This window comes from Mchenga conophoros, linkage group LG18, assembly GCF_057382185.1.
Source record: "Mchenga conophoros isolate Kocher_MC1m ecotype Shallow Benthic linkage group LG18, M_conophoros_male_GT1.1, whole genome shotgun sequence".
In the NCBI taxonomy this organism is placed as follows: domain Eukaryota; kingdom Metazoa; phylum Chordata; class Actinopteri; order Cichliformes; family Cichlidae; genus Mchenga; species Mchenga conophoros.
In genome coordinates this window covers 6,071,072-6,095,050 of record NC_140543.1, presented here as the reverse complement: position 1 = coordinate 6,095,050, position 23,979 = coordinate 6,071,072, and the positions used below count along the sequence as shown (strand labels likewise).

At 40.5% G+C, this 23,979-nt stretch overlaps 1 protein-coding gene and 3 non-coding genes across 4 annotated transcripts in view; 1 reads left to right on the top strand and 3 right to left on the bottom strand.

The window, feature by feature from the left end:
* Positions 1 to 17,463, bottom strand: part of LOC146553077 (inactive double-stranded RNA-specific editase B2-like) — a 36,359-nt gene extending 18,896 nt beyond the window's left edge. The window contains exon 1 of the mRNA XM_085255380.1: positions 17,253 to 17,463. Coding sequence (XP_085111506.1) covers positions 17,253 to 17,343 — 91 coding nt within the window. The 5' untranslated portion in view covers positions 17,344 to 17,463. The remainder of the gene's footprint in view (positions 1 to 17,252) is intronic.
* trnas-uga (transfer RNA serine (anticodon UGA)) lies at positions 1,076 to 1,157 on the bottom strand. The gene has a single exon. It is a non-coding gene; the product is annotated as a tRNA-Ser (tRNA).
* On the top strand, positions 7,296 to 7,377 carry trnas-uga (transfer RNA serine (anticodon UGA)). The gene has a single exon. It is a non-coding gene; the product is annotated as a tRNA-Ser (tRNA).
* Positions 16,462 to 16,543, bottom strand: trnal-aag (transfer RNA leucine (anticodon AAG)). Its single transcript has one exon. It is a non-coding gene; the product is annotated as a tRNA-Leu (tRNA).
* Positions 17,464 to 23,979: the final 6,516 nt, after the last annotated feature.

Below are 23,979 nucleotides of genomic sequence, written 5' to 3'. Positions count from 1 at the left end.
TTATATTAATACGTAAAAATGAATAAGATTACGGCAAGCATATTCACCCACATCCTTTCTTACTTATAAGGGTATATTGAAAGTAACATTTCCTGGAAATCACTTACTTTTTTCAAGATGATTTGAAAATAAAGAAACTAGTAAGAAAAAGGTGATAAAAAAAATTACGGTGGCCCTTAGAGGACAAATGGACTGCAATTTAAGAAAACGCCAACAATAAGAAAAATCACACAAAACACAACGGATATGGGAAAAATGACAACGGAAATAGGAAAAAACACAAGGGAAGTGTTTCTGGTCAGACAATAACCCGACGGACCAGTTGCAGGCACCCAAAACATGGTAGGCGTGTTTTATCATGATTCATATAATACTGATGACAGATTTTTAGGCAAATAGTTAGGCTAAAACACGAGAAACCCCCCCCAAATATAAATATTTCTGCTGGTGGTGGCCACCGAACATTGCTCTCTCCCTTTTCCTCCTGAAGGTTTTTCGGCTGTTTTTATTTTTGCTTCTGTCCTTGTCACTGCTGGTAGTATGGGACAATATTATCAAGAAACCAACCACAGGAATGAAGCTTTTCCCAAAAATGTGATTCTGTTAATCTGGACGTAATGTTTTCAGAAATGTTTCAATACACATCCAAGCGACTTCTTCGGTCACCTCACAAACAACGGACCTCACAGCCCATTGTTCATTCAGTGGGCTCGTTTCAGTCATTATGCAAATGTGCTGTTTATAAGGTTGAGAAACCTGCAGTCAGCTGAGACTGAAGAAGGCTTAACTTAAAAAGCTTAATTTCTTTGCATGCATAAAGAAATTAAGCTTTCTAATCCAAACCTGGTAATTTTATGTGATCTGAAACTTAAACAGCTTAAATAAAACTGACAGCACAAAAATTTCTGCTGTATGGATTTCCAACTGTAGTGTCAGCTGCCACCTCCTTCCTCATACGCAGACTTTATCACCTGCAGACTGTGCAGACAATTAACTGCTTTAAGACTGAGGGTCAAAATCACCAGCACACCCAGTCTCTCTGTTATTTTGCAAAAACCCCATGGTATCATTGAGCCGCTGTGAGCAGGGTTTGAACCTGCGCAGGGAGACCCTATTGGATTTCAAGTCCAACGCCTTAACCACTCGGCCATCACAGCTGCAAAGTGTAGTGGAAAGTGTGCAGACTTACCATATACACTTAAGGAAAACTGGCACAAATGTCTAGTTTGAGAAGGATGATGGTCCTGTGCTATCTGGGAGATGGTGAAAAAGTTATATATCATTATATACATATATGTGGGGATGTAACAGCGGTGCAGTCGTGACCACTGTTGCCTCACATGAAGAAGATTCACATGCGCTCCCTGTGTCTGTGTGGTTCTTCTCTTCAGGTGCTCTGGGTTCCTCCCACAGTCCAGACATGCTTGTTAGTTGAAATGGTGATTCTAAATTAGGTGTGAAAATCAGTGTGAATGCTTCTCTCTCTCTCTGTGTTAGTCCTGTGACAGACTGCTGACCTGTCCAGTGTGTACCTCACCTGTTGCCCCATGACAGCTGGGATAGGCTCCTGTGACCCTAATTTGGATAAGTGGAAGAAAACGGATGGATGGATAGTAAATGAGCACTTTTCCCCGTGAACCTTTTTTTTTTTTCTTTGTCAATCTTATAATCTGTACTGCTGGTGGATATAATGATATTTCTGCTTTTAGTGGCTATTATCGCTCATGGTAACTTATATCTACAATATCCCTCACACACATGCCATTTGGGGGAGTCTTCAGTAACTGCAGTTATTAATTGTTTCCAAAATGGTATAGCTATACCCCGTCAGCATGTGGAGTTTAATTCTTAAACTTATTGTGTTTTCCCTTCGTTTATGTCCATCCATCCTCTTCTCCTTACACACACACACACACACACATATATATATATATATATGTGTGTGTGTGTGTGTGTTACATGTTATTACTTATTTTCATGTGTTTCATTGGCCACAGTAACGGCTCATTTTTTCTTTGATTCAGTTTTCCCTCCTGTGCTTTTGGGTCCACAACACACCGGCATCGGCCGTAACAAGTTGTTTTTGGGGCTTGGTACCCAATTTTGGAGAGTGGGGATGCCTGACAGGAGCTTGTGGTACTGAGGCAGGTTACTGGCAGATTCCAACATGGATTTTAAAATGCACAATCCTCTGTGAAGCTCTCACACCTTACTTTCTATATGCAGCCCTTTCCTCTCTACTCCATCTCCACTACAACTTCCACTTGTTTTGTTTTTGGAGTTTGGCTTCAGGAAAAAACCCCACCATAATAGATCACCTGCTGATCCCTGTTGGTCCCCAAACCAGTGACCCCATTTATTCCCATTTATCTGATGCACAAGTACCATTTGAGAGTTTTTATTTTGTAGCATTTCTTGTTAGAATACATTCACATAAACACTGACATATGAGCAGCAGCAGCAATTATACTGTTCATAAGCTATTAATGAATTCCTGTTAAACTATAACTATTATGGATCAACATTAAACTAGTCTGCAGTTTTATTACATGCCATTTTTCACTTTTAAGGCTTCCTGAAATGAAAAATTATTTTTTAAAAACCAATATTATGAGCTGAACATGGCTGCAAATTACAGAGAATCATATGAAATTAGTTGTGCTCCATGCAAGTAAAAGTGGTGTCAATTTCACCATTAAACTGAGATATTTCTTTTGAGAATAAAGTAATATTAAAGAAGCTAGAGTCAGATTAAATATGCAACTTTTCTGACTTCTTTGTGGGTAATTTTACTGCTTATTTTCCTAATTTTTACCCCAAGTGACTGCTGATTCTGGAGGGCACTGCAAAGCAAACTAAAAGTCATTAGAATAATGAAGAGTGCACACTAAACTATTGTGCATTAACCTTCCACCTTTCAGTTATATTAGGCGTGTGATGCCATTAAGTGGTGGGATGATATGAATGAGAGCCGTGAGATGGGATGTGAACGTAATGATGTGAGTCCTGTGCTTCTGAAGGCAGGTGGAGGCTGGAGGTGTTTTAATGACCTGCATCATCACAGCTAATGGGACCATTTATTTTCAGACAAAAAAAGAAGTTAATAACTGTTTTTCTTTGCGTCGTATCTACTGAGCTCTCGCGTCTTCCCACACTTGCTGCCATTTTCACGTTTTTCATCATCTTTCACTTGACATCCTCTGATATAGACACAAAAACACACCCTCGCTAGTCCACAAAGCCCTTCATTAACTCACACCCATTTGTGAATGAAATAGTAGACTTTCCACTTGATTTAAATAGAGGTTATCCAAGTTGCAATGTGACAAACTGTCTGCTTAATCTACCTCTAAAGTTTTACATGAACAGATCTACACGATGGTGTTGTGCAGCTTGAGCTTTGCAAAACAGGTGAGCAGATTTTAGAGAGCATGTGCATGTAGCAAAGAACAAATTGGTGAATAACTGGAGGGGATTGGTGCTGGGTAGGGGTGCACGGAAGTCTTTGTCATCCAACTTAATTATGTCAAAAAAGTGTTTGCAGTACAAACTATGATTTTTTTACATGAAGACAAAGGAGCAGTCATACCAAAGTGATAAAAAAGTGATAATGCACTTGAGCAGCAACAATAAGACAACCCCACAGTTCTTCTCGTGGCCGCCTGAGGCTGGATCCAAAGGAGAGCCAGTCGCTATAGATTGTACAAAAGTGCACAAAATATTCCTTAGTGTATATATCATTGTATACCGGTATGCAGATGTGTTGAGGTCGACCTATCAAATATTGGGGCCGCACATCACCGGTGTTATAATCCAGCTGATTTCTGTACCTCGCTTTAGCCTCTCAGCCACCACAGGTTTTTCTGTCCTTGCATTCTTTGAGGTAAATTCATCAGTGGGTGCAGAAAGTGCAAAAGAAAATGCTGATGTTAGTCGTTCAGATGATTGCTGCCTGCACGCAAAAGGCCATAATGTTCTGGAAGATGCAGAACAGCAGAGGGAAAAAAAGAGAGAGAGCAGGAAGCTTGCGTGGCTTCGTATTGCACACTGCTTGTGTTTATCAAAGCTTAAGAAGGGAAGTTTCTCCATTCAGCCGGTGTTAATGAACCTTATTTAATAGAATAATGAAATTAGGCATGGCAGGGGGGAAGCAAGAAGCACCCGCTCACTGTCCGGTTTGTGTGTGTGGGCTGACAGCTGTGGATAATCTCATTTGCTAAGCATAATTAATGGCAAGTGGTTTCATTTACTTGTAATGTGGACTGTCTTTTCTCAAGGGCAAAGAAATATGAAAACTTTTTGGATTAATTTTCCTATCGACTGACTCGGTATAAGGAAGGAAATTTGTAAGAGTAGATTTTTTTCTTATTTTATTAAAGCTCCTGCTCCTTTCTTACTTTTATACTTTATTGTCTTTAATGAGCCTCAGTACAAATATAAAAGAGGAAAAAAGGCTGGTCTTTCTTTTATGAGACAGTAAGTATGCCATTCTTGGCCAGGACTTCAGGGCTGTGGTTGTTCTGCTGTTAGGGTTTCCGGCTTGAACTTTTGTTGGGTTTCACTGCACGGGTTTGAATCCTGTTCCCAGTGGCTAAAGTTAAAATAATAATATTTATAACAGGCAACACTTTCTAAAGCCATGATTACCGGTGAGCACTGTGCAATTATGAGGTGTTCCAGAAAAAAACATGTTAATAGCTGGAAGGTTTGAGAAAAAACTTGAAATTTTGACTTAAGATGTTGTTTTTTCAGTAGTGGAGACACCTTCAATACATGCAATGCATGGGTGACCTTTAGGCTGATAGGAATGCAGCATGAAATGGTGAGCTTCTAACAAAATCCAGTTTAGTTGCATCAGTAGAAGTTTGTTTGCACGATGTGACCTCCAGATGTCCTCCTGATGCAGCAAGGAAAGAAAAAGCAGTCGTGCATTGAAGATTTTGGTCCAGGCTCTACAGCCTACATTCATCAACTATGCTACCACTGAGTGAAAATAGAGAAAATCCTGGACTCAACCATTTTCACCAGATAATCCTCCTTTCTGACTTACAGAATGATAAAACTTTACTAACCTGACTTCATTTTCATTCAGTATGGCCTGAAACTATGACCATAAATGCATCAGCTGTCTTCTAAAGTCCCAGAGTTTTTTCTGTAGAAGCTACACCCACACTTTATGCTATTTATCTGTCCTACCCTCATTTTTTACTCTAAACAGCAGAACTAGTCTGTATTATCTTTCATCTGTGTTTTGCTAGCAGACATTAAAGTAATGATCCATTACAACTGCATGCGCCATTTGTCACATTGGAGCAGTTAAATAAACTGACATATATCATTGTTTTTTTAGATTTCCTCACAAGTTGCCTTTACATGCAACATTCAAGCGCAGGTTACGGCGCTGGACTGGAAGCTCAGTGAGGGAATGTAGGTCCAAATCAATGGACCTGCATGGAGACAACATGTGACTTTGTAACCAATCAAATGTGCAAGCTGTTTCAAAAGTATGTTAATCATTATACTGTATTTATTAATTATATTATTGTAATCACCAATATATTTTTTATGTTTCTGTAATTTTTAATAGTAAAATTTAATTATTGTTGTTATTCATGAATTATCAAATGTACTATTTCACAAAACAAAGAAAAAAAAAATAGAAAAGCACTTTGTTATTTTTGATTAAGATGATAATTTGAGTAAGTTATTTGTAATAACTGTAACTGTAATGTAAGTAAGTTATTTACTTACATTCGTGAACAGAAAAGTTTGTTTTAGTGGTTCAGTGTACCGGCTGAAGTTTAATTTAATATGAGATGTTTTAACCGAAGCAGCGCAGTCTTGAGTTTTGGTGCTGGGGCTAAAGTTGTAATAACTGTCACTGTCCTTTAAAATGCTGAAGAGTTTGCAGTTCTTTTATTATCCAGTAGAAAAAGAGCGCTTCTACAGATTCCAGTGTTGCCTAAGATTAGTTTTGATGTCTCTTTCTATGTTTCTTAAGATGGAAAGAGACTGTTTGCGTCTTTGAACGATGAAATGGATTTCAAAATGCTCCTCCTTAAAATCCCACCAATGTTCATTTTAGAGTTTGTTTATAGGAGATAAGAGAAGGTGTGCACAGTAGAGCTGGGCTCAAACATGACCTAATTCATTGCTCATTACAAGAAGAAACACTATAGAGTTGAGAAAAAATTAGATTTTCAAAGTAGAAAAAAATCCTTTTTATCTACCTGTGAGGAAAATCTGCTGTGATAACGCCTCCAGCTTTGATCAGCTCTCCGTTCACGTGTGGGCGGGCTGAGAGAGCAAACTGCTGACAGCATGTTCCAATGAGCTAAACATTTGCACACAACGCGCGCTGTTCACACAGATGCACACAAACACACGTCCCACACATACTCCTACAAAGTTACAGAAAAACAGCGATTAACGCACCAAAGTGAATGACAAACGTAGCACGGCGCTGTTGTCCACCAGCAGGTGAGTCACTGTGGTCAAAGTCTCTGTACAGTTCGTCACAGGGTTAAACAGCCATCTGCCTCTGAAGGCTCGAGCACACTGCGATTTCACTTCAGTGTGCGACGTCGATCTAAAAACCTGTAGGACGTTACGTTTGATGGATACAGAATTGGAAACTAGACGTTTGATGATATTACACATCATCATCATTATCCAAATGAGCTACGTCTTAATCAGCATGTCTCACGCTGCGTTTTGATTGGGTCGTTAGTAGATATAACCACGACCAAACATATCATCACAATCTTTTCAGGCTGTATTTGTAGATGCCTGAACTTAAAGCCAAAGATCTTTTTGACAAGTATGGCTGTTGGTGCACTACTTGCTTAAGGTTGCACCACTGGTCTGGACTTTTACTCAGTCAGTGCAGCACCTTCTTTCTTTTTTCAGCCATTCTGTTGCAGATTTGCTGCTGTGCTTGTGATCATTGTGCTGTTGCATGACTCAATTTTGGCCACGTTTTGACTGTCAGACAGATGGCTTCTCATGTGACTTTGGTATACAGAAGAGTTCATGTTTGCCTCAAAAACTGCAAGTCCAGATCATCACCCCTCCAAGGTCTAGCACAGTATTGCACATTGTCTGTGCAAAAGGGTTAGGTGGTTTGTTTAAATGCAGCTTTGCAAACCTAAGCTGTGCTGTGAAAAAGGTGAGATTCAGGTGGAGACAATGCAAAGAGACAAGTGAAAAAATTCACTGCAGAAATCAGTGGAAATGATTTAGTTGGTGGTGTCACAATACATGCAAAAACTAAAGCAAAGAAGCAAAAGGAAGCAGCTGTGATGGCCGAGTGGTTAAGGTGTTGGACTTGAAATCCAATGGGATCTTCCCGCGCAGGTTCAAATCCTGCTCACAGCGAAGCGCTTCTTTTTGGCACCATGTCCAGATTAACCCACGTACCCATGAGGTAGTGGGAAGCTGTGGTTCAGACACAGTATGTGTTGTCTTGTCACATCAACTAAGAAATCTAAAATCTAACTGGCCCCAAATAAAAATGTGTTGTCAAATCAGAATAACCATTTGAGGCTTCCTTGTGGGAACAAAGGGGTGAAGATACAGTGTTTCCTCCTCAGTAAATTATTTTAAATAGTTAAAAATGCAATGAAAACTTTTGGTATTATTAGATGTAAAACTACCAGTTTTCACATTTTGAAAAAAAAAGTGCACCACTGTGTCTTGATGTGTGCTCAATCATCCAGGTAAATAAATCCAAGACCATCTATGTAAAAGACCATCTCTGAACTGATGAGGGGGCCTAAGGGTACATCTTTCACCATCTTGCAGCTGTGAACTCTGTGAATGGTACTCATGGCTATTGATCAATGGTCATGACAGTTTGCATATTAATAATCAAGCAGCGGACCTCACAGCCCATTGTTCATTCAGTGGGCTGGTTTCAGTCATTGTGCAACTGTACTGTTTATAAGATTGGGGAAACCTGCAGTCAGCTGAGACTGAAGAAGTCACTTGGATGAGCGATGAAACGTTTCTCCCACTGCAAACGCTACATCCAGATGAACAGAATCAACTTTTTGGGATGTGCACCACTGTGATTAACTTTGTGGTTCTCCAACTGTGGGGCGAGGCCCACTGTGGGTGAGACATGGAGTCACTGCAGGTGACGGAGAACCAGGTGAAAAATATGAAAATATAAAGTTGAATTAATTTTTTAAGGAAAATAAACTGTAGCTGTTTCTTGATGCTATTGCTCTGACATTTGTTCAAATAAGACTCATGACAGAAACAATAAAAACTGGGTTTTGGGGCATTAACATTTTGTGGCTTCTGCAGTAAAAGTAATGTCTTTACTTTTACCCCCTAAAAGAATTAAACACACACAGTTACAGTTGTATCCAGACTGCTCTGTGTTAGCTTCATTAGTCAAGTCAAGTCAAGTGGCTTTATTATCATTCCAACCATGTGCAGCGGTACAGCACACAGTGAAACAACACAACGTTCCTCCAAGACCATGGTGCTACATATGACATATAACAAACAATCAACACAGGACTAGATAAAGTGCAAGTGTGCAAAAATTGCAAAAAATCAAAACAAAGAGAGTGCAACACCAGACAGAACAGAGCGATACAGACACAACAGTGCAACAGAAATGTGCAAAACACTGAGTATTGTGCAAAAAGTCACTTGGTGTCTGAAGGTATATGTGTGTGTGTGTCAGTCCAGTACCTCACAGTTCTTTGGTTTGGGAATTTTCTGACTGGTTCTTGATCTCATCCTTCTCACTCGAATTTAAGAAATCCTGGTGAGTACACCAAGCGTCAAATCTCCATTAAAAATGATAAACACATCTACAAAATCCAGATAAAATGCTTTTGGACCCTTTCTGCATATTTTCACTGATGATATTGAGGCAGTCAAGAAGAGCAGAAAGCACAAAGACAGTTTAAAATCTTTATCTAAAGTTTAATAAATAGCAGCAAGCTGACTGCATTTTTCCAAATGTATTGTGCTGGCTTTCAAACCCATTTTTCCATTTTGTCTAATTAAAACATTGCAGCTAAGTGTTTGCGATTTCACCACAGATCCATGTCAGATACCATTTTCTTCCCCACACAGCGAGAACAGGCTGCAAAGCTTCTCTCCAGCCTAAGTTTAGTTCAGTACGTCGTCTCATCTCATCGCACTCAGGGAACAAACGTCTGCTTTCAAATCAACAAGCTGATGATCATTATTTGGAAACGAGTGATGAAATTATTGCCTGAAACATACGGTGATGTGCAATGAAACTAAAACGAGAGACAATAACAGTGGCAGCAGTAATCTATGGCAGCCTGTTGCCTGCTTCCAATGGGCCTCGCTTCAGCTTTTAATGCCCTCGCCTGCTGACTCGCTGTCACTTCATCAGTTTGAATGATTAGGCGGTGCTTATCTCTCACTGTGAGCCGTGTTTGTTGGAAAATATCATCACCATTCCTTGTAGATGTCTCTGATCACTGTGCACAGATAACAGGAGAGCCTAAAGTTTTATTCTATAAGCATCTAAAATCTTTGTCTTCCCCTGAAGCACGTCTTTAATACATACACAACCTTTTTGTAGCAACTATGTTATTGTTCTTGTTCCCTTAAAATATGATCCTAAATTCTATCAAACTGGCATGTTGTCTCAGCCTACATTTCTGTGTCTATACAAATCAAATTGTAACAAAGTTGGGACTCTGTGTAAAATCTAAATGAAGGCAGAATGCGATTGAACCCAGCTGCTCAGGGGTCCTGTTTGTTCTGTTTGTTTCACGCTGCACCAAATGTTTTCAGCTGGTTTAGCATCGTTTTGTTGATGCAAAGCCTTCGACTAAAACACGTGTCGTTTGGATGGGAGCATATTCTGATGTAAAACCTGCATATACCTTTCAACGCTGATGGTGCCTTTCCAGATGTGCAAGCTGCCAGTTCCATAAGTACTAATGACCTCCAATACCAGCTGATAACAAGCCAAATGCTCCCTCTCCTCTTAATTCTAGAAACAGTGGCATCCATGTTTTTCGAACAGAATTTAACATTTTGTGACTTCCACTTTGCCTCAGTCTAGAGTCCAAGCCTCTGTTCTTGGACTCCACCAACTGTCAGGGTCTCTCAGTTTCCTGCTCTTCAGCCAACACACATGTTTCTGATTTGCTCATGACCTGCCAGTACTTGAGCACCTGCTCGAGCAGCCATTCTCTGCCAGATTGTTGTGGTGATCGGGCTCAGTCATGCTTGTGTGCTTCCTAACGTTGCCTTTTTTCTGCCTTGCAGTCTTGTGTTCGGTTGGCTGAAGACCTCCTCTTGTGTTTAGTACTCACCTGCTGTCTCAGGCTGGTTTGCTCCTCTAAGGAAAGGATTAATCTTCACTTACCTGCCAGAACTCAACAACCTTTACATAAATCCCTGGAATTCTCGCTGCATCTCATCTCATTGCATTTTGTATTTACTCGGGTTATTGTTGTCAAATAAGAACATTTGTCTGATCATTTGAACCACGCAGGTGTGACAAAAAAACACGTAAGAAATCCAGAAGGGGGCAAATACTTTTTGCAGCACTGTCAGCCTGAAGTTAATCACATTTGCTATTTTTATTTTATAATTTACTATTAAAAGTGCAATTTAAAAATAAGAATTCTGGATTTTGCAATAAAAATATTAGTGACTATCTTATTCTGTCACTGCTTCAGCCCCACTGGGGATCAAAACTCAGCTGTCCTTCCAAGCTGCAGAGAAGATGGGACCCCTAACGCTTGCAGAGTTATAGCCACACTTTACCCGCTGAGCATCCCTGCAATTAAGTTAAATGGGCGCACAAACCATATTGCTAATGGTTTCACAAAGCCCAAGCCCCAGAGAAGTGTGGCGATTGAAGAATCCATCAGTGAAATTGCGCACTGACATGCCCCACTAAGTTTGACTGCACGATGGAGCTCACTTATCCAAAACGCATCCAATATACAAATATAGCCAAACACACGCCACGTCATGACACAGAGCCGTAGCAGACAGCAGCTGTTTGTCGCATGTCGGAGAATCATAATCCTCGCTAAAAGCAGGACAATCAAATCATTTCTCCAACGAGACTTTGCAGCCAACAAATGACAGTTTGTTAATTTGACTGAAAAGGCAACAGAAGGGGATTTTTTTTTCACAGCCAAATGGCAGTTTATTTTTACTGAAATGCCCCCAAAAAGTTCATCTGTATCCAGACAAAAAACAGATACAAATCCAGATTAACAAAGTAATTTCATTGCAGTCTGCGCTCAGAGGGTCCTCACAGCGTTTGCATCTAGAAATTTCTTGACATGTTCTTGATTTTTTTTCCTCTTTAATCAACTCACTGATGTTTTTATTTCAAGGTGAACTCCGATGCAGCTGAAAACTACCCTGCTGGTTTTGTTGTCTCTCTGTTTCTGAGCTTTTTGCGCATCTTTTGACATAATTGTGCTTCCCATTATTTCTCTTCTCTGACTTTTACTTTGCCTCGCTTGATCTCCTGAAACTGCTGTAAAATATCTCAAAATAACCTCCTCCCTGTGGAGGAATATAGGTGACAGCTGAGTGCCTTAATCATGGGGACAGAAAAAGGTGAATAAGCTGCGAGTGCTGCTCCACGGGGCTGTGCTCATTTGCAGATTCAGGACTTTATTTAGGGGTCTACAATACGGTGCAGTACTCAGTGTCATGTGTGACTATTGATCTGTGTAATAAAAACAGATGTCATCGATATGAAACCCACCGGTTTATAAATTTCATGGTCCTGGATTTTTTTGGGATTTATTGAGTTTTTATTCCTGTTTTGATTTTTAATGTTTTGTGTGTCTCCAGCCTTTCCCTCCCTCCGTCTTCTCCTTGTGTTTATCATATCTTCCTGTTTTATTTTGGAATTGTTTTTCCTTGTGTATCCCTCCCTGGCTTTCACTTCTTGTCTAATTGGGTCATCTTCTCCACCACCTTCACTCCACACCATAAAAAACTCTCATTAGGCTAAAACAGTCATTTAAATAAAAATATTTAAAAGGAACAAAATATCCAGCATCATCATTATGAGTTGGGCAAGAGAAATAACCCAAAGCAAGATACTCAAGTGTCTTATTCATGACTAATGGGAGGGTGGAGTGAGAGGTGGACCCGTGGATTGGTGCATCAGCAGTATTGGAGGCATTATACTCGGCTAAAGTGGTGAAGAGAGAGCTCCAAACATTCATCCAATCTTAAAAAATGACAGAAAGAGCAAAGCTGTGAATTCAAGTGCCTGAAATGAGTTTCCCTGTCTTTGAGGCAGGCTGACAGGCTGAGGACCTTGGACGCCCGGTGGGAGCTAAGAGAAGAACTACTCCATTATGTTGGAAGGAGCCAGTAGAGGTTTCTTGAGCACACAACAATAGGGAGGAGACTTTGGAGCAAGCCCAGAACCTGCTGGTGAGATCAGGCCTTGGGGGCCACGAGGGACTGTTCAGCGCTGCTGGGGAGAAGGGCGGCGTGAATATCCTCCTTAGCCTGCTGCTTTGGATAAGTTGATGATAACGGATCGATAGATGGATGTTGGATTCAGTAAGATTTGAAACTAATGACTAAGAACATAACAACAGTCCACATAACATCCAGTCCACCATGCAGTCACCAGCACCTTTTAGAAACGGGTCTGTGCTCTCACCATGATTTGGAAGGTAGACAAATGTGTGCGCGGAGCCTCGTGTTCACCCAAACGATGATGAAAAATACGACGTGAACCCTCACATATGGGTGGATGCGTAATGGCTGTTCATGTTTGAACCAAACTGTGAGGGAGGAATCGGCTCTGCCAAACTAGCCGCTGCTGCCAGTCATGTGGAAATGTTCCCGCAGAGTTCAGCAGCAGTGTTTTCTGAACTCTCTCACCTTTTAATGCACATAAAGACTTTATAAGAGACTTAAAGGAAAACGGGAAATCTCAGAAAAACATTCAACTTCCTTTTAAATTAAATTTGATGTTTCTGTAACACTGTAAACAGAAAAGGCTTGGTAATCCCATGTGATTACTTCCTCTTTTCCCCCTCCCCATTTACTTGTTTGAGTGACAGTTTGCTTATACATCCAGCTGTCTAGAAGCTCACAGTCTCAGAAGAACAGAGAAACTCAAACACTGCTGAATTACTGAGCGCACAGCAGTCGCACGACACGAGTCTCCCTCCTGCTGCGCGCTCACAGAGCTCCATTGTAAGTGGAGACGTTTGCCATTTGAGAAAAAGATCCCACCTTCTGTTTCTAAAATGACAGCTGGCATTAAAGTACAGCTCATTGTTGGATACTGTGGAAGCATTAGCTGAGTGCATTGTGGTCCGAAAATAGTGGGATTTGTGGGGACTAATGATTTTCTGGAGGCATTTATTTTTCGTAGAGGGCACGCTTTGATGCACAAAAAAGGCCAACGGGTCATTAATGAAAGTGGAAAAGGCTTTGCGCACTTTGAATAACTGCTGGATTTAATACCGTGGCCATCATGGAGTAATCTGCAGCATTTACCGAGGATTATCATGTGCAGAACAATGCCAGTGTAATCCTAAAAGGCTGACCTGTTGGTCAGACCACTGTAATTATGATTATCGGAGCTCATATCCTGATGAGACATTTATACTCACACGAGTAAACAGAAAGTGAACATTTTTGGCTGCACGTTGGGACTTCTTAGACACAGAAAGTGGAAAAAGGAGCAAACTGAAAACTTCATTGACACTTTTGAGTCACAATCGCCTCTGTCCTTCCTCACAAGTGTTTATTTTTTTGGCGATGAACGGAGGTGATGGTGTCGCAGTCGGCCGTGGCAGCAGCTGTATTCCTGTAACTCCTTCTTCTTGTAACATCTTCATTTTTGGCAGCAGAGGATCTCGTCTTTGGTTTCTTTAATTGATTAACATGCCTGAGATGCACCGCGCTGCCATGCTTGCATTGTTCACATTTTTGTTGCTTGATCAGCAGTTGGGTTTGGCTCATCCTGTGTTACAGCTATAAACGCTGATAGGAGCCCAGAAATGAATGAGCAAAAACAGCAAACAAACAAATCAAGCAGAAAGGGTTCTCCGGAGAGTCTGAACCACGGAGACAGAGAGGGAGCATACACCTGAGACTCTCTGCAGACATCCACCAACTGAAGATGACAATAATTAAAGCTGAAAACAACAATCACCAGGGCAGATATGTGAATGTCCTGACTGATGTCATGTGGTTAAATAGCAACTGCACCAATTTGGCTTTTTACACCAGCTCCTAAACCTCAGGAAGACTTTTTGTCATCAGTCTGACAGGAACATTAAACCTGCACGCAGACATCTCGCTGTTCTGTCATTCAGACACACGGATCTTAATAAAATCGAATCCAACACATCAACCAACAAATAACCAGTTATAAATACTCTTTAGCTCAGGCTATTTGCATTTGTTGCTATATATATGTGTTAGCATTGGCACTTCGAGCAGATTATTATGGTGATAAAAACACGTAAAGTTTTTATTCATGGGCTTAAAAATGAGCGATTTCCAGTGCTATAAAGATGAATGAAGTTTGCACAACCTGACTTAATCACTCAGAAACCAACTGGACCATAAGGGATGACTAAAGCATTTTTAGCATCATTTGGAGCTGAAGTTTGAGTTTGACTGCAGTTAATAAGATGAGATGATCCCTGACTTTTTAACTGCTCCAGAGGGAGAAACAATCCCAGTGTCTGCATCAGTGCTTCAATTTCCAATCCCAAAATAAGACTGATTCACATCCACCAGGTCACCATGGCCTACTTAGGGTCGGAGCTAGGGTTCGTTGTGTTCTAAGCAAATGCAAATATAATATAGCAATGCTTTTGCAATATGCTATATTAAATTTAGCAGAGCAAAGGGTCGAAGCCTTTTTTTTATTGATATATCAAAAATCCATTCCTCATAACAGGTTGTCAGTGACCCGCTTGATGTAGAGCCTGTAAAGTCTGTGTACCTTAAGGCGTCGCCACAGCAGAAGTTTGTACTATGAAGCAGGATCTTATCCGGATAACCTCAGGATCAATCCTGGGTTTTCTGTACTAGGAAGGTCATTTCTTACAGATTCAAGATCAACAGGTATGAAATCACTTTTATATTTAATCTTTATTCACACACCGCAGCTGAAAGAATACCATACCATACCATACCATACCAACTTTATTTCTAAAGCACTTTAACATAAAACCAGGGTTTCACAAAGTGCTGTACATGTTAATAGCATACGTAAAGAAAATTAAAATGAGATACGATAAAATAAATAGATACAATAAATTAAAACATGTTAAAACAAATTGAGTCAACCCCTCTAATCAATGCCAAAGGCTTCAGCGAATAAATATGTTTTAAGAAGACTTTTAAATTCAGAGACAGAAGAGGCCTGCCTAACATGCAAGGGCAGATCATTCCACAACTTTGGAGCAGCTACAGCAAAAGCACGATCACCTTTAAATTTATACTTAGTTTTCGGTACCTTAAGGAGCTGCTGATTGGCGGACCTAAGGGAACGGGCAGGTGTATATGGTTGTAGTAGCTCCGAGAGGTAGGGGGGGGCCAGGCCATTAAGAGATTTAAAAGCAAATAAGAGAATTTTAAAAACAATCCTAAAATGTACAGGTAGCCAGTGGAGTGAAATTAAAATAGGGGTAATGTGCTCAAACTTTTTTGTTCCAGTTAAAAGACGTGCTGCAGCATTTTGCACAACCTGCAGGCGCCTAATGGACGCATCACTAATCCCAAAATAAAGTGCGTTACAATAATCCAGCCTAGAAGTAACAAAGGCATGGATTACTGTCTGAAAATGCTGTTTCGATAAGATAGGCTTTATTTTGGCTAATTCCCTCAAATGAAAAAAGCTAGATCTTACAGCAGCTCTGACCTGGCTTTCAAGTTTAAGATTTGCCTCTATTTTAACTCCCAGATTAGTGATGACTGGTTTAACATACTGTGCCAGTGAACCAAGATCTATAATAGTGGCCTCAGAAGCGCAAACTTAAACCTTCAGGAGCAGGGTACGCTCAGCGTTTATGTTTAAAATCACTGTTTTCCTTACAGCATGCTGTATGTATCATATAGATTGTTAAGCCATAATTTACTAAAATCAGTGAATGAAGGGCAAACGGTACCGTTGTCGATTGGCAACAGGTAAAAAAAATTTTTTTTTTATGTGTGATTCTAATCTGCATTTAAGTCTCTTTTACCCGGTTGGAACTACAGCTACTAGAAGACAGAACAAAAACCTGTTCAATGTAATTCATTTCACTTTGATGTGCTGACAAACTGAAGCAATTTCCATCACAGGGAGCAGTTACTGTAGACAGAAGAAACTTTTTCTTTAGATTGGCTAGGCGCTGCCAAGCCCACTCCTCTCATGTGAATTTGCAGAGTATATAACCAGTTTAAAAACTCAATTCACAGCTTGGGAGGAGAACATGTGGAGCCACTAAAGCCTGGCAGTGGTGGGATTCAAACCCACGCCCCCAAAGAGACTGGAGCCTTAATCCAGCGCCTTAGACCACTCGGCCACACTACCAGTGATTTCCACTTAATTTCCATCTGTTGGTTGGTTAAACCTCAACGAGAAAGCTCTATCCCTGTAACATGCTCTTAATATCCAGGTGTCCAGAAGTTTTAAATTCGTTTTTATTTACACCTTCATGTGGGATTTAGCATATCTAAAAAAGTCTCATAACAGCCCAAAAGGTCTGTCAGTGGTAACAACTGACTATTTCTGAAACTATGCTTGCAGCTAAAATTCAGTCTAACCCCCAAAATAACAAAACCAAGCCAGGACCCACAAACAAGATCCAAAAACAAAGAAAGACCCAAACAAGGATTCAAAACTCAGAGACAGCAGGAAAATCCCCACATAAAGACAGAGAAGCAGCGAAGGACAAAACCAAATCAAAGCTCAAGTTAGCAGAAAACCAAACACTTGAAATCATCACCAAACGCAGAGACTAAAGCAATAAGCGTTATTTTTCCTGTAAATGCTCTTCTTGAACTCACAAATACAGCAGGTGGACTGTGGTAAATTGTAAAACATCTCTTCCTAAATGCACTCGCTGTAAGTGATGTAATGTAATGCAGTAACTCTAACGGCAAAGCAAAACAAAGCCTGTGTAAGAATTTCATCAGTGGAGTAAAAAAGACCCAAGCTCACTGAATACTGCCACAAATAACTGTCAGCATCATCATCTGTTTCCCACATAAAGTTCAACAATCACAGCTGCTCGACTCACCTTTGCCTTTGCACCTCCTCCTCCTCTTCCTCTTAGACTTTCCTTTCAGGTCTGACCGCTCCATGTTTCTGCTGCAGGTCCCCGGTGCCATTCAGGAGATGTTTTTTCCTCTGTTATTATACTAGTTTGTCCTTCTGCTGCTTCTTCTCTTCTGCTGGTCTGAAACAAATGAATCAGAGTGCAGCTCTGCAGCGGGAAGCCCTGCACAGTGACTGACTTCTCTCTCCCGCTGCCGGCTTTAGGAGGCGGGCGACTGCTGAGGTTGTGACATCACGAGGAGAGAAAGGGCTGTGATTCAGCATCACTGAGTTTGGTGGCATCAGCTGGTGGTCAGTGGCACATTTTGTAAATCATACAGAGGCGCTGAACTAGTGTCTGAACGCTACAACCAAACATAAGCATCAGAATATTGATGTTAGGGGAGAAAACAGAGGAATATGAGTGTTTCTGAGAAAGATGAAGAACATTTGAAGCATGTGGTCAGAGGATTCAAAGTTATCATTTTCACCAACTAACCTATCATGCATGTCGTTGGACTGTGGAAAGAGAGCAGAGAAACCAGCTGTTTGAGGACTGAACATCACGTGAGCTGCTCCGCTGAACTGTTCCACATATCCTCTGACTGAGGTGCACGTGAGAATGTGGTCACACTGGACATCAGCCCGTCTCTAACCTGTGTGATGTCAGACTGAGCCAATGTGAGAGAAGCATCTAGTCCAAACAATGTGCTGCTTTTGAGTTTACGCGTCCCACATGCTCTATCCAGACAGCTCCTACACGAATGCTGAAGCAGACTCCCTCCTGCTGTGTGCTTCACATGAGAAAAGGACAATTTTTGAAAATATGCAGACGTGACTCCCCTGAAATTTTCTGGAGTGTGAAAACAGTTTGTTTAAGTAATTTAAGAGTGATGAAAATCTGCAGATTGCTGGTGAATTTCTTGGAGTAGCTCCTCCCACGGTCACTGATGTCAGTGGTCCAGCTCTGGACCCAGGTCTGATACTGTGCCAGCTTTTAGATACAAATTGGGGTTTTTTTTAGGGGGGATTGCATGAAACCACTTCTACATGTAGGTGGAAAGGAAGTCATAAAACCCTATAAGTTTCTGAGCTAGTCCCATGGTTACAGCGCTAAAACATGTTAAAGCTCTGGCTTTAAATAAACTATCAGTCTCAGATTTGTAATATAGTTTTCCACATTTACTCAAAAACGTCCAGAAATCATAGCATTAATAGAAAATGATAAATTAATAATAAGCACATACTATAAAATACTAGAGCACACGTGAAATGCCTAAAACAGACTGACCAATGCACAGAACTCTGCAGTGGCCACACATAAATATGGACTGTGCTGCACATGTGACAGTTATGCATACTGCATGCATGCAACAATATAACACTTAATACACACACGCACATATTAAACATTGAAGCTTGAAATGTAGGTTAGCGAGCTGCTCCCGCTGTGTTGTTTCAGAAACAGCAGGAGACAAACTGAACTTCTCGTCGTGCTACACTTTTATCTGCTTTGTGTCTCCTGCTTGAGGTCTGCAGGCTTCAAAACCAACCCTATGGAAGTGAGAAAGAGGCAGAGGATGAAAGATTTTCATGTATGCATAAACTGTATCCTAATTAAAGGGAAAAAAAGGCAAAGAGACAAGGTGTATTTACAATGCTGTGCTGTCTAAAAGATGACAGAGGAGACCTGCCAACGCTGAATTCAAAGCACCGTCAGTATTTCTTATGAGCAGGTTCAGAGGAGCACTTTAAACCCAAATGCAAAAGGATCAAGTGTTAAAACGTTCACGTTCAAACATGTGAAACAATCTCTGGTTCAAGACCGGGAGGTGACACTAAGCAGGAAGGCGTCCTGTGTGAAAATCGGTGATATATCAAATACGTTAAGCTGCCAAAGGTATTCACACTCCCGTCCAAATCATCAAATTCAGGTGTATAAAATCAAGCACCCGGACATGCAGACTGCTGCTACTAACATTTGTGAAAGAACGGGTTGCTCTCAGGAGCTCAGAGGATTACAGCGTGCTACCGTGATAGGACGCCGCCTGTGCAACAAGTCCAGCCATGAAATTTCCTCACTTCTAAATGTTCCACAATCAGCTGTTATCAGCATTATAACAAAGTGGAAGCGACTGGGAACCACTGCAAACCCCCCGTAATACTAACATATGCTCAAAAATACATTTCTATTCATAATGATGAATCTAAAAAGACATTTGAAGCTTTCTTTTGCATCATAATGTCTCATTTGCATAATCCCCTCTCATTTCCTGTCCTTTCAACCTTACTTTCAATTAACAATGGCTGTATAATCCCCGTCAATCACTTCCTCAAACTAATAATCTGACTGTGTTACATCTGCATCTACTCATCCCCTCTGCTTTGCTCCTCACCTTCACTTAGCTCTTGCTGCTATCACACTTCATCATTTCAGCCCTCCTCTATAACGAGGTGTTCTTCCTCTTTGTTTATCGCCACGTGTCGAGCTTCTGGGATTCACATTTTCTGTAGCGTTCACCTTGCTGACTCCCGAAGCTCCACTGCTGTGTTTTTATACGACTGTGTACAGTTTCTTCCATCAGTGTGGCTCAGCAGGAGAGGAGGTGAAGGGTTTCTCTCATTTGTATGTAGAAAAGTTGGCGTGACATGACTCACAATCAAATACATTTATGTACTATATGAATGCTGTATTTTCAAACTGATATGTCTGCTTAAAATTTCCCTGTAGCTCCCAGGATCCAGCTTCTTTAAGCACGATCCTGGGAATCCCTTAACCAGGAAGGAAACTCAGGACTTTAAAGCACATATAAAAATACAGCTTACGAACCAAAATGGGCATTGTTAAAGGATACATTTGTACCTTCTCATCCAAATATGGTAACTTCTGGCTTGAAGCAACAAACTCCAAAGCCGAGGCTTCAAAACACAGAGTTAAAATAAATGGATGATGTCAGTGTCAATCACAGTCCATCTTTAAACTGTCAGCGGATCAGAAACGCCATGAAATGCCTCTGGGACCATATTTAGGCATTTACTTTGAAGTATTACTGAATCTCAAATTATTTTAAGTGGTCACATGAAAACATTGCTGATATAAAGTCAACAGTCAAATGTGAATGTTTTCAAAGGAAAATTTTACTGACTTTGCCCCAGAACATGACTTTAAATGCTTTGTACTCTGTGACGCCCGCAGCATCTGACAGACATGGAACTGGTAAAGCTGCAGTTGTAACTTCATTCTGGGATCTTTTGTGTTTGGGTGACGTGAATCCCATATGCACTGGAAAGCTGTAATAACATTTCTTTAAAGTTTCTGCTTTAAAGGATGCTAATGATGCTCTGTGTCACCCATGACAGTTTTAAAGAGGTTAAATCAGCCAGATTTGCACATCCAAAGACAATCAGGTGATCAATATGTAAGATTTATTTAAATTTATGGTTGTGAGATCTTCTTGAGCGTCATTAATTCATCATTTTTCATCGCTATTTTCTCTTTCTTAGCAAGAGATAATATATAACGCTCTTTGGGGACCAGCCTAGCTGTCAGTGCTTCCAGTCTTTATGCAGACTATAAATTCTGCATTCTGACACGGGAGCTGGAAATAAAGAGAAACCCCCCTCAAAAAAACAAAATAACAAAGTTTATTTTCACACTAATGATCCCACGAGGCTGACGTTACGCAAAGTGGTTGTCACGCTTCATCTAAAGAGACCTGGTATTCAGACAGGGAAAAGGCAGGTGGGTGGAAAACAAGATGAAAACTGTAACAAGGCCTCAAGCGCAGAATGCAGCAGGTTTGTCTAAAAGAAAAAAAAGAGAGAGAATAATAATAATAATAATAATTCAGCATCTAGGACTCTAATTGGAGGAAACAACAATGGACTCTAGAACAAGGAAAAAGGAGAGACCGAGGGAGTCAGTCAGCAGTAACTACATGTTACTCATTAGAGTTTAAAAACGTTTAAAAACATTTAAAAACTTTAGTGATAGAAAGTAATTTGTTACATTACCTGAAGCTAAGTCCATTGTTTAGATACAGTCTATCCTTCATTAATGCTGCTTGTTGTGTTTCATAGTGATGAGCAGCACGAGTGCTTCCTACACATTTAATAAAATACATATTCAATCCTTCCTTTCTGCCTTCCTTTGTTTTCTTGTTTCTCTACCTCTCCTTCTATTGTTCTTCCTTTCTTCCTTTTTGTCTTGTTTCTTCCCTTTCCTTCATTCATTCCCTATGGTCTTCCTAACTTTCCTCCTTTTCCTTCTCTATAAAATTTCTTCTTTCCTTCCTTCCTTTTTAGTCTTGCTTCTTCCTTTTCTTTCCCCTTAATCCGTCTCTATACCCTTCAGGTTCCTTTATTTCTGACTTTCATCTTTTCCTGACTTCTATCCATCCGTCATTCTTTTCATGTTTTATTTCTATTTTCCTTCCTTCTTCCTTTCTCTGTACCATTCCTTCTTTTGTTGGTTCCTTTCTTACCATACTTACTTCTGTCCATAATTTCTTCTATTCTTGCTTTTCTATTCTTTTCTTTCTATCAGTTTTCCTTCCATTTGTCCTTCCTTCCTGCCTTTTTAAAATTATTCCTTCCTTCCTTTCTTCAACCCCATTCCCTCTCCCTTTCTAGTCATTTACACTGTGTGTGTGTGTGTGTGTGTGTGTGTGTGTGTGTGTGTGTGTGTGTGTGTGTGTGTGTGTGTGTGTTTGCATGCGTATCAATAAAACAGTAATTAATGCGAAGCAACAAGAATCCAACAATGACCACAGTCACTGAAGAATCCCACGTTAAGAAGCTTTAAACTGAATTAAACAGCACGTTTAAAACTGTGGAGAATTAAATCCAGGTTAAAGCCAGACAAAGAAACTGAGGACTGTGAAGCATAAATATGCTAATTCTATAACACGGGATGTTTCCAGGTGACACAACAATACACCTCCGTTTATCCCGTACATGCTGCTGCAGCTCTCCACAGAGGAACGGTGAGATGGATCTAATGTACAGAGTAATGCTTGCCCCGAGGAGAACACGGGGAAGCTGCTGTGTCCTATTTGCGGCGATGTCGAGCTCATTTTGGAGAGCACCTCATTCTGCCTGCCCTGTGGGATCTTAGCCACAGGCTGGAATACAGTGCAATCTATCTGCTTTTCATCAGACGCAGTAATAGCCTCTCTGTTGTGTCTGCGTGATGCTAAAGTCTCACATCCACTTTATCTCATCTTATCAGATTGGATGTCGGGAAACGGCAGGAGGAGAAGCTGTACACGTTATCATTTCTTGCCATATTATAATATTTTGTTGCACACAGCAGAAAGCTGCAGGATCTCCTCTGAGGCGCATGTGTGTATACACTTCATAATGTTACTTCCTGCTCTCCCTCACCAACATGGGATCAAATCTGCTGGTACGTGCTCAACTTCATCTCAAAACTGCAGAAAAGTTAATCAGTTTGAGATGAATAAAATAAACTCTTGAGAAGTTTTGTAAAAATTAATGCTCCAAGGGTACTCCAATCCATCTGATGCCTCTGGTGTCATCTCGCCTTCAGGGGAGAACTTCTGGAAACCACTTAAAGCCCAAACCAAACATCTGAAGAAGCTGTAACATAAAAAAGAAAATACTCGGATAATAAAATAGCAGCCTCATAGCCCGCTCACATCAGTATGCAAAACTCCCAGCTGCACATTTAGTTTTGCATAAAGACTGGAAGCTCTGCGGGAGGACAGCTAGCTCGGCCCCCCAAGAGTCTTATTGACTAACTCCTGGCAAGAAAGGGAATAAATGTATTTCTAAAAATGGGAAACAGCTCCTGTAAAGTCAGAGTTATGGCTGATGGTGTCAATAATTTATGAGTCTGTTTAGTGTGAAGTTGAATATATCTTTCATATTGATCATCTTGTTTCCTTTTTTGTACAAAAACTGTCCAATAATCTTTAAAGCTGCTTTATGTGGCTTTTTAGCCACCAGGGGGCAGAATAACAGCAAAGCTGAAAAACAATGCAGCTTCCTTTGTTCCTTCCTTCTGTCCTTTATTTGTTCCTTTTTTTCTCAACTACAATTATCTATCATTCTGCCTTTGTCCTTCATTTTTTCTTCTCTATATTTATCCTACGTTCTGTCTTCTTCCTTCTTTCATTGTTTTTATATCCTTCCTTCTTTTAGCCTTCCTTTGTTCTTTTCTTACTTCTATCCTTCCTTCTTTCCTTTTTTTGCTTCCTTTCACGCAAATCTTTTTAATTATTGGTTTCCCTTCTCCTTTCCTAGTCAGCTACATTGTTTTTATGTGATGCATGTGTGCCTGCATCTTTAGGTGTGTGTGTGTGTGTGTGTGTGTGTGTGTGTGTGTGTGTGTCAGTCTTATTGTTTTAGAGAGCGACGGCGTGAAGTCAGCCACCCTGGACACACTTGAGTGAACTGGCGGGGAGTTTCATTACGCTGTGAAATAACGATCACACCGTGATTAAGTTGATTAGATTTCATGAATATTTGAAAGGCAAACTAAATTGCTGATTAAATATTTACTGGTGGTTTCCTCGCTGACAGACTGGGAGATCATATCACATCTCCCTAACGGCCTACTGTACAGCTTCAGCGCTACAGCAGCATCGGATAACTGTATGTTAATCAGGTACGTGGTTGTTTGTTTAACTGAAGTTTATTTTTAGGTTTGCAGCTGATTATTTTATCTAGTCTGCGTGTATGAAGTA